Here is a 13071-nt window from a genome sequence, read left to right as displayed (position 1 = left end):
TCAATGGATAGCATTCTCACATAGGTGTTCCTTTTGTCCAGGTGGGAAAGGGCAGTGGGAGTGCGATTGAGATTATGCTTTGAAAGGCTGGTCATGGCTCACATCAACAACATCAGAAGCCAACCAAGACCCATTCCAATTCGCATACCGCCCCAACAGATCCCCAGACTTCATGTGCTTTGAGTTTAGGATTTAGGCAGGTTACCTTTGCTTTCTAGGGCACAGGGACTATGGTGGTCTGCTTGAAACATTTAGCTATTACAGACTCAGTCAAGGAGAGGTTGAAAATGTCAGTGAAGACACTTGCCAGTTGGTCCGTGCATGCTCTGAGTACGCGTCCTGGTAATCCATCTGGCCTTGTGAATGTTGACATGTTTTACGGAGAGCGTGATCTGGTGACTGAGGGGATATAATCAATGCCATTGGATGATTCCCGGAACATATTTCAGTCTGTGCTAGCAAAACAGTACTGTAACGTAGCATCCGCGTCATCTGACCACTTCCGTATTGAGCGAGTCACTGGTACTATCTGCTTTAATTTTTGCTAGTAAGCAGGAATCAGGAGGTTATAATTATGGTCAGATTTGTCAAATGGAGGGCGAGGGAAAGCTTTGTATGTGTCTCTGTGTGTGGAGTAAATGTGGTCTAGAGTTTTTTTTCCTCTGGTTGAAAATTGGATTGGTGGTAGAAATTAGGTTAAACGGATTTAAGTTTGCCTGCATTAAAGTCCCCGGCCACTAGGGGCGCCGCTTCTGGATGAGCATTTTCTTGTTTTCTTATGACCTTGTACAGCTCGTTGAGTGCGGTTTTAGTGCCAGCATCAGTTTGTGGTGGTACATAGACGGCTACGAAAAATATAGATGAAAACTGTTTTGGTAGATAGTGTAGTCTACAGCTTATCATTAGGTACTCTACCTCAGGCAAGCAATACCTCGTGACTTCCTTAATATTAGACATTGCGCACCAGCTGTTATTGACAAATAGACACACACCCCCACCCCTCGTCTTCCCAGACGTAGCTGTTCTGTCCTGCTGATGCACAAAAACCCAGCCAGCTGTATATTATCCGTGTTGTCGGTGAAACATAAGATATTCGTTTTTTTATGTCCCGTTGGTAGGATAGTCTCGAACGGAGATCATCCAGTTTATTCTCCAGTGATTGCCCGTTGGCCAGTAGAACGGATGGTAGAGGTGGGTTACCCACTTGCTGACGAATTCTCACAAGGTACCCCAATCTCCACCCCCTGTATTTCCATCTGTTCTTCATGCGAATGACAGGGATTTGAGCCTAGTCTAGGTGGACAACAGTAATTTAATCCTGTCTTCTTACACAAACCTGCTATAGCACTCATGCATTTCGCTACACCTGCAATAACATCTGCTAAATATGTGTATGTGGCCAGTAAATTTGATTTGATGTTTTACACACAAATGAACGCACACATGCACACACGCACCCCAAACCCCTTACCTAGCCATCCAGATCTGGAGTTGGAGCCACCCAGAGCACACATGTCCGTCTCGGCGCTGGGTAGAACAAACCCCACCACGAACACCTCCACCCCATCCGACATGAGGGCCAGGCCCAGCACCAGGAACAGCTGCCACTGGAACCTGCCGTGGCCACACTCCTGGATGATCAGCTCATACTGCTGGGCCAGTTCTTCCTCATCCGCCTGCCTCTCCTTCTCCAGCTCCTTACGTTCTCTCAGGCTGTCTGTGACGGGCTGCCCCAGAGCCACTTGCCCCTCCCTGGCCCGCCTGTCTCCAGCCGCTGGGATCCCCTGGTACTCCCCCTCGTAAATCTCATCTTCGTCATCATGGCCCTCTGTGGCATCGCTGGCATCACTGGCCTGGTCGTTGTCATTGTAGCCTCCGTCCTGCCTCTGGGGATTATGGTAAAAGTCGTCGCCCTCGTCTACCTCGTCCTCAAAACGGCTGTATTTGCGCTGGGAGTACTCGTCTGTGGCGCTGTCCACGACCTTGTTGACCTTTTTCACGGCGTGCCGCTTGGCCTCCTTGGCGATGTCCTTGGCCCCCTTCACTAAGGAAGTCCTGTTATCGTAGCTGTCATCCATTTTATCTCTGATGGAGGTTCAGGGGTGGAAGTACAGGGGGGCAGAGGGGGATGGATGTAAGCTGGTGGAGTGGTTTGGGAGCAGAGCAGAGTGAAGCAGAGTGGTGGATCTGGAGATGCAAAAGGGGAAAGCCCTGGACTCTGCGGTCACCACAGAAAGATACGCTCACTGGCTGTGGTGTTCATTGGTCCGGCTGTGGGAGAAATAGACAAAGAGAAGGGGAGAGAGAGAGACAGAGAGGGGGAGACGGAAAGACGAGGAGAAAGAGAGGGGGAGAGACAGAAAGACAGGGAGAGAGAGAGAAAGAGGGGGTGACAGAAAGACAGGAGGGAGAGAAAGAGACAGGGGAGAGACAGAAAGACAGGGGGAGAGAGAGAAAGGTTCCAGTCAGATAAGGTGATTAACTCCGGTAGTTTCCACAGCTACATTCACAACCAGACAGTGATGCAGAAACAGCACAGACACCAAACTCTCTTAAACAGTCACTCACCGTCCTGCCTGCCTGCTCCCTTTCCTGTTGATCATTTCTTTGAGTGATGTGAAGAAAATGGCTTTGGCATATTACTCTCAGTTTATATTCACAAAGTACATTGAATTTCCCGGAGAGCTCTTCTGTTCTATATTTCATGAGTCGACATCAGTCTCAGGCCTTAAACAGAGATAGGAAATGTGCCGAATCATATTCATTTGTGTTGGAGAAGGAACTAATAAACAAGGTTCTGGCCCAAATAAATGTGTCTTTGATAAAGCGCTGGTATATTACAGTGGATGTGGCGACCCAAGCAGAACCTTAGTGTCATCCTTTAATCCATGCAAGGGGAGGATTCACGGGAAACCTGAAGGCAAATGACCACTTTGTCACCAACCCACACACACACACACAAACAGTGGGTGTTGGAAGGAAATTGGTTTGTCATGGTTACTGATTTCATACACATTAATTAGGGCACACACACAGTGGGCAGGGGGAAACCCTCCCAGTCGTCAGAGGCCTGGGTTGGCTGGTGGAGACCCCAACATAACCCTGCAATGTAACATGATTTATTGTGAGTGATCAAAGTGTAAACTAAGACCTACAGTATATCACAGATTTACTTCATCGCCCTGGCTGCACTCTTTCATATTATAGCTTGCATAAAATATACATTACGGATTGGTGGGAAGAGAAGGTATATTGGAAACTGTCAACCAAGGATTTACTACATCCTCCAATGGAAGAAGGCTGAATCTGTTGGAGACAGGTGTGTGTCCTTATTTTGTAAAATATAAATGATGAAATTATATAATTTGTAGTATTTTTGATTAACAGAACCCACGGACTCTGGTGTGTGTGTGTGTGTGTGTGTGTGTGTGTGTGTGTGTGTGTGTGTGTGTGTGTGTGTGTGTGTGTGTGTGTGTGTGTGTGTGTGTGTGTGTGTGTGTGAGAGAGACTGAGGGTGTCTTTCAGGTCGTCCGTCCACTTTGTCTCTGAGCTGCACTCTACAGGGCCTAATGAACAATGAATCCCTGTCAGGAGGCCACAAATCCCCGCCCAGGCTCCAACTCCCATAATGCAATTTTACTGGGCAAAATGATACCGCTGATTCAAGGTGACTCTGCTTATCCCATTTGGCTCATTGGCTGGCTTCTGACCAATGATCCTTTTAGATGTATTGTTCATTTTTCAGTGCCCCGATTGCCTGTGTTATTTATCATTGTGTCTAGTAGCAGGGTCCTGTGTTATTTATCATTGTCTCTAATAGCAGGGTCCTGTGTTATTTATCATTGTGTCTAATAGCAGGGTCCTGTGTTATTTATCATTGTGTCTAATAGCAGGGTCCTGTGTTATTTATCATTGTCTCTAATAGCAGGGTCCTGTGTTATTTATCATTGTCTCTAATAGCAGGGTCCTGTGTTATTTATCATTGTGTCTAATAGCAGGGTCCTGTGTTATTTATCATTGTCTCTAGTAGCAGGGTCCTGTGTTATTTATCATTGTCTCTAGTAGCAGGGTCCTGTGTTATTTATCATTGTCTCTAGTAGCAGGGTCCTGTGTTATTTATCATTGTCTCTAGTAGCAGGGTCCTGTGTTATTTATCATTGTCTCTAGTAGCAGGGTCCTGTGTTATTTATCATTGTCATTAATAGCAGGGTCCTGTGTTATTTATCATTGTGTCTAATAGCAGGGTCCTGTGTTATTTATCATTGTCTCTAATAGCAGGGTCCTGTGTTATTTATCATTGTCTCTAATAGCAGGGTCCTGTGTTATTTATCATTGTGTCTAATAGCAGGGTCCTGTGTTATTTATCATTGTCTCTAATAGCAGGGTCCTGTGTTATTTATCATTGTGTCTAGTAGCAGGGTCCTGTGTTATTTATCATTGTCTCTAGTAGCAGGGTCCTGTGTTATTTATCATTGTCTCTAATAGCAGGGTCCTGTGTTATTTATCATTGTCTCTAGTAGCAGGGTCCTGTGTTATTTATCATTGTCTCTAATAGCAGGGTCCTGTGTTATTTATCATTGTCTCTAGTAGCAGGGTCCTGTGTTATTTATCATTGTCTCTAGTAGCAGGGTCCTGTGTTATTTATCATTGTCTCTAGTAGCAGGGTCCTGTGTTATTTATCATTGTCTCTAGTAGCAGGGTCCTGTGTTATTTATCATTGTCTCTAATAGCAGGGTCCTGTGTTATTTATCATTGTCTCTAGTAGCAGGGTCCTGTGTTATTTATCATTGTCATTAATAGCAGGGTCCTGTGTTATTTATCATTGTGTCTAATAGCAGGGTCCTGTGTTATTTATCATTGTCTCTAATAGCAGGGTCCTGTGTTATTTATCATTGTCTCTAATAGCAGGGTCCTGTGTTATTTATCATTGTCTCTAGTAGCAGGGTCCTGTGTTATTTATCATTGTCTCTAGTAGCAGGGTCCTGTGTTATTTATCATTGTGTCTAGTAGCAGGGTCCTGTGTTATTTATCATTGTCTCTAATAGCAGGGTCCTGTGTTATTTATCATTGTGTCTAGTAGCAGGGTCCTGTGTTATTTATCATTGTCTCTAGTAGCAGGGTCCTGTGTTATTTATCATTGTCTCTAGTAGCAGGGTCCTGTGTTATTTATCATTGTCTCTAGTAGCAGGGTCCTGTGTTATTTATCATTGTCTCTAATAGCAGGGTCCTGTGTTATTTATCATTGTCTCTAATAGCAGGGTCCTGTGTTATTTATCATTGTCTCTAGTAGCAGGGTCCTGTGTTATTTATCATTGTCTCTAATAGCAGGGTCCTGTGTTATTTATCATTGTCTCTAATAGCAGGGTCCTGTGTTATTTATCATTGTCTCTAATAGCAGGGTCCTGTGTTATTTATCATTGTGTCTAATAGCAGGGTCCTGTGTTATTTATCATTGTGTCTAGTAGCAGGGTCCTGTGTTATTTATCATTGTCTCTAGTAGCAGGGTCCTGTGTTATTTATCATTGTCTCTAGTAGCAGGGTCCTGTGTTATTTATCATTGTCTCTAATAGCAGGGTCCTGTGTTATTTATCATTGTGTCTAATAGCAGGGTCCTGTGTTATTTATCATTGTCTCTAATAGCAGGGTCCTGTGTTATTTATCATTGTCTCTAGTAGCAGGGTCCTGTGTTATTTATCATTGTGTCTAATAGCAGGGTCCTGTGTTATTTATCATTGTCTCTAGTAGCAGGGTCCTGTGTTATTTATCATTGTCTCTAGTAGCAGGGTCCTGTGTTATTTATCATTGTGTCTAATAGCAGGGTTCTGTGTTATTTATCATTGTCTCTAATAGCAGGGTCCTGTGTTATTTATCATTGTCTCTAATAGCAGGGTCCTGTGTTATTTATCATTGTGTCTAGTAGCAGGGTCCTGTGTTATTTATCATTGTCTCTAATAGCAGGGTCCTGTGTTATTTATCATTGTCTCTAATAGCAGGGTCCTGTGTTATTTATCATTGTCTCTAATAGCAGGGTCCTGTGTTAGTTATCATTGTCTCTAATAGCAGGGTCCTGTGTTATTTATCATTGTCTCTAATAGCAGTGTCCTGTGTTATTTATCATTGTCTCTAATAGCAGGGTCCTGTGTTATTTATCATTGTCTCTAGTAGCAGGGTCCTGTGTTATTTATCATTGTCTCTAGTAGCAGGGTCCTGTGTTATTTATCATTGTCTCTAGTAGCAGGGTCCTGTGTTATTTATCATTGTCTCTAATAGCAGGGTCCTGTGTTATTTATCATTGTCTCTAGTAGCAGGGTCCTGTGTTATTTATCATTGTCTCTAGTAGCAGGGTCCTGTGTTATTTATCATTGTCTCTAGTAGCAGGGTCCTGTGTTATTTATCATTGTCTCTAATAGCAGGGTCCTGTGTTATTTATCATTGTGTCTAATAGCAGGGTCCTGTGTTATTTATCATTGTCTCTAATAGCAGGGTCCTGTGTTATTTATCATTGTGTCTAATAGCAGGGTCCTGTGTTATTTATCATTGTCTCTAATAGCAGGGTCCTGTGTTATTTATCATTGTGTCTAATAGCAGGGTCCTGTGTTATTTATCATTGTGTCTAATAGCAGGGTCCTGTGTTATTTATCATTGTGTCTAATAGCAGGGTCCTGTGTTATTTATCATTGTGTCTAATAGCAGGGTCCTGTGTTATTTATCATTGTGTCTAATAGCAGGGTCCTGTGTTATTTATCATTGTCTCTAATAGCAGGGTCCTGTGTTATTTATCATTGTCTCTAATAGCAGGGTCCTGTGTTATTTATCATTGTCTCTAGTAGCAGGGTCCTGTGTTATTTATCATTGTCTCTAATAGCAGGGTCCTGTGTTATTTATCATTGTCTCTAATAGCAGGGTCCTGTGTTATTTATCATTGTCTCTAGTAGCAGGGTCCTGTGTTATTTATCATTGTCTCTAGTAGCAGGGTCCTGTGTTATTTATCATTGTCTGTAATAGCAGGGTCCTGTGTTATTTATCATTGTCTCTAGTAGCAGGGTCCTGTGTTATTTATCATTGTCTCTAATAGCAGGGTCCTGTGTTATTTATCATTGTGTCTAGTAGCAGGGTCCTGTGTTATTTATCATTGTCTCTAATAGCAGGGTCCTGTGTTATTTATCATTGTCTCTAGTAGCAGGGTCCTGTGTTATTTATCATTGTCTCTAATAGCAGGGTCCTGTGTTATTTATCATTGTCTCTAATAGCAGGGTCCTGTGTTATTTATCATTGTCTCTAATAGCAGGGTCCTGTGTTATTTATCATTGTCTCTAATAGCAGGGTCCTGTGTTATTTATCATTGTCTCTAGTAGCAGGGTCCTGTGTTATTTATCATTGTCTCTAATAGCAGGGTCCTGTGTTATTTATCATTGTGTCTAATAGCAGGGTCCTGTGTTATTTATCATTGTCTCTAGTAGCAGGGTCCTGTGTTATTTATCATTGTGTCTAATAGCAGGGTCCTGTGTTATTTATCATTGTCTCTAATAGCAGGGTCCTGTGTTATTTATCATTGTCTCTAGTAGCAGGGTCCTGTGTTATTTATCATTGTGTCTAATAGCAGGGTCCTGTGTTATTTATCATTGTGTCTAATAGCAGGGTCCTGTGTTATTTATCATTGTGTCTAATAGCAGGGTCCTGTGTTATTTATCATTGTCTCTAATAGCAGGGTCCTGTGTTATTTATCATTGTCTCTAATAGCAGGGTCCTGTGTTATTTATCATTGTCTCTAGTAGCAGGGTCCTGTGTTATTTATCATTGTCTCTAGTAGCAGGGTCCTGTGTTATTTATCATTGTCTCTAGTAGCAGGGTCCTGTGTTATTTATCATTGTCTCTAGTAGCAGGGTCCTGTGTTATTTATCATTGTCTCTAATAGCAGGGTCCTGTGTTATTTATCATTGTCTCTAGTAGCAGGGTCCTGTGTTATTTATCATTGTCTCTAGTAGCAGGGTCCTGTGTTATTTATCATTGTGTCTAATAGCAGGGTCCTGTGTTATTTATCATTGTGTCTAATAGCAGGGTCCTGTGTTATTTATCATTGTCTCTAATAGCAGGGTCCTGTGTTATTTATCATTGTCTCTAATAGCAGAGTCCTGTGTTATTTATCATTGTGTCTAATAGCAGGGTCCTGTGTTATTTATCATTGTCTCTAATAGCAGGGTCCTGTGTTATTTATCATTGTCTCTAATTGCAGGGTCCTGTGTTATTTATCATTGTGTCTAATAGCAGGGTCCTGTGTTATTTATCATTGTCTCTAGTAGCAGGGTCCTGTGTTATTTATCATTGTCTCTAATAGCAGGGTCCTGTGTTATTTATCATTGTCTCTAATAGCAGGGTCCTGTGTTATTTATCATTGTCTCTAATAGCAGGGTCCTGTGTTATTTATCATTGTCTCTAGTAGCAGGGTCCTGTGTTATTTATCATTGTCTCTAGTAGCAGGGTCCTGTGTTATTTATCATTGTCTCTAATAGCAGGGTCCTGTGTTATTTATCATTGTCTCTAGTAGCAGGGTCCTGTGTTATTTATCATTGTCTCTAGTAGCAGGGTCCTGTGTTATTTATCATTGTCTCTAATAGCAGGGTCCTGTGTTATTTATCATTGTCTCTAATAGCAGGGTCCTGTGTTATTTATCATTGTGTCTAGTAGCAGGGTCCTGTGTTATTTATCATTGTCTCTAGTAGCAGGGTCCTGTGTTATTTATCATTGTGTCTAATAGCAGGGTCCTGTGTTATTTATCATTGTCTCTAATAGCAGGGTCCTGTGTTATTTATCATTGTCTCTAATAGCAGGGTCCTGTGTTATTTATCATTGTCTCTAGTAGCAGGGTCCTGTGTTATTTATCATTGTCTCTAATAGCAGGGTCCTGTGTTATTTATCATTGTCTCTAATAGCAGGGTCCTGTGTTATTTATCATTGTGTCTAATAGCAGGGTCCTGTGTTATTTATCATTGTGTCTAGTAGCAGGGTCCTGTGTTATTTATCATTGTGTCTAGTAGCAGGGTCCTGTGTTATTTATCATTGTCTCTAATAGCAGGGTCCTGTGTTATTTATCATTGTCTCTAATAGCAGGGTCCTGTGTTATTTATCATTGTCTCTAATAGCAGGGTCCTGTGTTATTTATCATTGTCTCTAGTAGCAGGGTCCTGTGTTATTTATCATTGTCTCTAATAGCAGGGTCCTGTGTTACTGCTTTGTCATTCTTGTTATTGGACAGTTCTTTTTTTACAGAGAACCTTATTTAGATGAACATCGCAGAGCTGTATTACAGAGGACACTCAGGTTAGGTGTTGTTAAATAACCATCTTCTGGGATTTAATATGAAAACCTGTCTGTCTCAACCCGTCTGTCATACTGTACTACTCTCCTATTGGATCCCATTCTGCACTTTGTATTTTACAACTTTGATTCTGTTATGTGAACTCAAAGTCAGGCCCTGCCAGTGGCTTGTCAAGACTCCTGACAGACTCTCAAGACATTGACGCTTCCTAGTGTTTCATGCAGGTCATGAGTTGGGTGATCACACACCTCTAAATACAAAGCACGCACGTACACACACGCACACACACACACACACACACACACACACACACACACACACACACACACACACACACACACACACACACACACACACACACACACACACACACACACACACACACACACACACACACACACACACACACACACAGTGGGTTGTGGGTGTGTGTCCAGTGTCTGTCTGTCAGAGAGTCTGTGGAGCGTAGCCCAAGCCACCCTGTCAGTGGTGATGAGGATCAGTGAAGACCTGTGTGCATACCAAGGCCCTCACACGCCACCTCACCTGACCACCACTGAGGAGACTGAGACAGCACCGACCACCAGACCAACAGGGGCAGTCACACTGCTATTTACCATAACACTCCTAAATATTTAGATATTTCTTAATTCCATTCTTTTACTTTTAGATTTGTGTGTATTGTTGTGAATTGTTAGATACCACTGCACTGTTGGAGCTAGGAACACAAGCATGTTGCTGCTCCCACAATAACAGCTGCTTAATATGTGTACGTGACCAATACGATTTTGATTTGAGTGGACTGGCATACAGAGGGTTAACACAAGACGTGCAGCTACCATTAGTGTGAACTGTCTGAGGATGGCTTGAAATAGGCCCTGGTCTGGCGGTAGCCTCTGTCTGGGTGATGGATGGTGCCTCTGCTTTCCTTCAGCCTCTTTAGACTGGGGAAAAAAACTCTAGGTCAACTATTACGTGGCTGCAACTTTCCAACTAATCCGCAGACAAATGACCAGATTCAAGACATTATTTCAGAGCATTTTGCCGGGCTACTGACACTAATAAAAAGTTTTCACAAACTGAGAAAAGTGTTTATGGTGTTAGCAGGTTAGCATTTTTCGTCCTGAATCTTGTTCTGGAGGTAGGTCTGCAGAGTAGTAACTATCTGGCACAGCCACAAAGGCATCACATTTTAAACCTAACCTTAACCACATTGCTAACACTAATGCCTAACCCTCACCTAAAACTAAGACCAAAAAGCACATCTGTATTTTCTAAAACTTTTTCAATATAGCCAATTATAACTTTGTAACTATCTAAAGGGAAATCACTCAGTTTTGCCTCCAAGACAAGACTCATGACAATAAACGTCAACCTGCATTTTGTTACCGGTTAAAGATGACACTATAATAGAGATTTAAATGAGAGTTTGAGAAGAAGGAAACAGAGAACTTTTTTCTGTAAGAATGCTGTTAATTGACTACAGCTCCGTATTCAACACCATAGTACCCTCCAATCTCATCATTAAGCTTGAGACCCTGGGTCTTGACCCCACCCTGTGCAACTGGGTCCTGGACATCCTGACGGGCCGCCCCCAGGTGGTGAAGGTAGGAAACAACATCTCCACTCCGCTGATCCTCAACACTGGGCCCCACAAGGGTGCGTTCTCAGCCCCCTCCTGTACTCCCTGTTCACCCACGACTGCGTGGCCATGCACACCTCCAATTCAATCATCAAGTTTGCAGACGACACTACAGTGATAGGCTTGATTACCAACAACGACGAGACAGCCTACAGGGAGGAGGTGAGGGCCCTCGGTGTGTGGTGTCAGCAAAACAAAAGAGATGATCGTGGACTTCAGGAAACAGCAGAGGGAGCACCCCCCTATCCACATCGACGGGACAGTAGTGGAGAAGGTGGAAAGTTAAGTTCCTGGGTGTACACATCACCGACAAACTGAAATGGTCCACCCACACAGACAGTGTAGTGAAGAAGGCGCAACAGCGCCTTTTCAACCTCAGGAAGCTGAAAAAATGTGGCATGTCACCGAAAACCCTCACTAACTTTTACAGATGCACAATTGAGAGCATCCTGTCAGGCTATATCACCGCCTGGTACGGCAACTGCTCCGCCCACAACCGCAGGGCTCTCCAGAGGGTAGTGAGGTCTGCACAACGCATCACCGGGGGCAAACTACCTGCCCTCCAGGACACCTACACCACCCGATGTCACAGGAAGGCCAAAAAGATCATCAAGGACAACAACCACACGAGCCACTGCCTGTTCACCCCGCTATCATCCAGAAGGCGAGGTCAGTACAGGTGCATCAAAGCTGGGACCGAGAGACAGAAGTTATTTTTCAATCTCAAGGCCATCAGATTGTTAATCAGCCACCACTAGCACAGAGAGGTGGCTGCCTACCTACAGATTTGATATCATTGGCCACTTTATTAAATGGAACACTAGTCACTTTAATAATGCCACTTTTAGAATGTTTACACATCTCGCATTACTCATCTCATATGTATATACTCTATACTGTATCCTTCACTATCTATTCCTTACTATATATTGCATCTTAGTCGCTCTGTCACTGCTCATCCATATACTTTATACTTATATATTCTCATCCCATTCCTTTACTAGACTGTGTGTATTAGGTTTTGTTGTGGAATTGTTAGATATTACCTGTTAGATACTGCTGCACTGTCAGATCTAGAAGCATAAGCATTTCACTACACTCACAATAACATCTGCTAACCATGTGTATGTGACCAATAACATCTGCTAACCATGTGTATGTGACCAATAACATCTGCTAACCATGTGTATGTGACCAATAACATCTGCTAACCATGTGTATGTGACCAATAACATCTGCTAACCATGTGTATGTGACCAATAACATCTGCTAACCATGTGTATGTAACCAATAACATCTGCTAAACACGTGTATGTGACCAATAACATCTGCTAACCATGTGTATGTGACCAATAACATCTGCTAACCATGTGTATGTGACCAATAACATCTGCTAACCATGTGTATGTGACCAATAACATCTGCTAACCATGTGTATGTGACCAATAACATCTGCTAACCATGTGTATGTAACCAATAACATCTGCTAAACACGTGTATGTGACCAATAACATCTGCTAACCATGTGTATGTGACCAATAACATCTGCTAACCATGTGTATGTGACCAATAACATCTGCTAACCATGTGTATGTGACCAATAACATCTGCTAACCATGTGTATGTGACCAATAACATCTGCTAACCATGTGTATGTGACCAATAACATCTGCTAACCATGTGTATGTGACCAATAACATCTGCTAACCGTGTGTATGTGACCAATAAAATTTGATTTGATTTGAGGACAATTTGCTGGATCTGATCTCATGCATAATGAGTCTACCTTTTGGACTAAAGGTAAATACACTACCATTAAAAAGTTTGGGGTCACTTAGAAATGTTCTTGTTTTTGAAAGAAAAGCCAATTTTTTGTCCATTTAAAATAACATCAAATTGATCAGAAATACATTGTTAATGTTGTAAATGACTATTGTAGCTGGAAACGGCTGATTTTTAATGAAATACCTACATAGGCGTATAGAGGCCCATTATCAGCAACCATCACTCCTGTGTTCCAAAGGCACATTGTGTTAGCTAATCCAAGTTTATCATTTTAAAAGGCTAATTGATCATTAGAAAACCCTTTTGCAATTATGTTAACACAGCTGAA

General features: G+C 42.4%; 1 protein-coding gene across 1 annotated transcript in view; it reads right to left on the bottom strand.

Moving 5' to 3' along the window:
• LOC106580415 (synaptic vesicle glycoprotein 2C) overlaps positions 1-13071 on the bottom strand; it is a 65205-nt gene that overhangs the window by 46024 nt on the left and 6110 nt on the right. Inside the window, exon 2 of the mRNA XM_014161451.2 lies at positions 1472-2271. Coding sequence (XP_014016926.1) covers positions 1472-2078 — 607 coding nt within the window. The 5' untranslated portion in view covers positions 2079-2271. The remainder of the gene's footprint in view (positions 1-1471; positions 2272-13071) is intronic.

This window comes from Salmo salar, chromosome 20, assembly GCF_965601325.2.
Source record: "Salmo salar chromosome 20, fSalSal1, whole genome shotgun sequence".
Taxonomy (NCBI): Eukaryota; Metazoa; Chordata; class Actinopteri; order Salmoniformes; family Salmonidae; genus Salmo; species Salmo salar.
The sequence above is the reverse complement of the archived record's forward strand: the minus strand, read 5'-3'. Positions and strand labels throughout refer to the sequence as shown.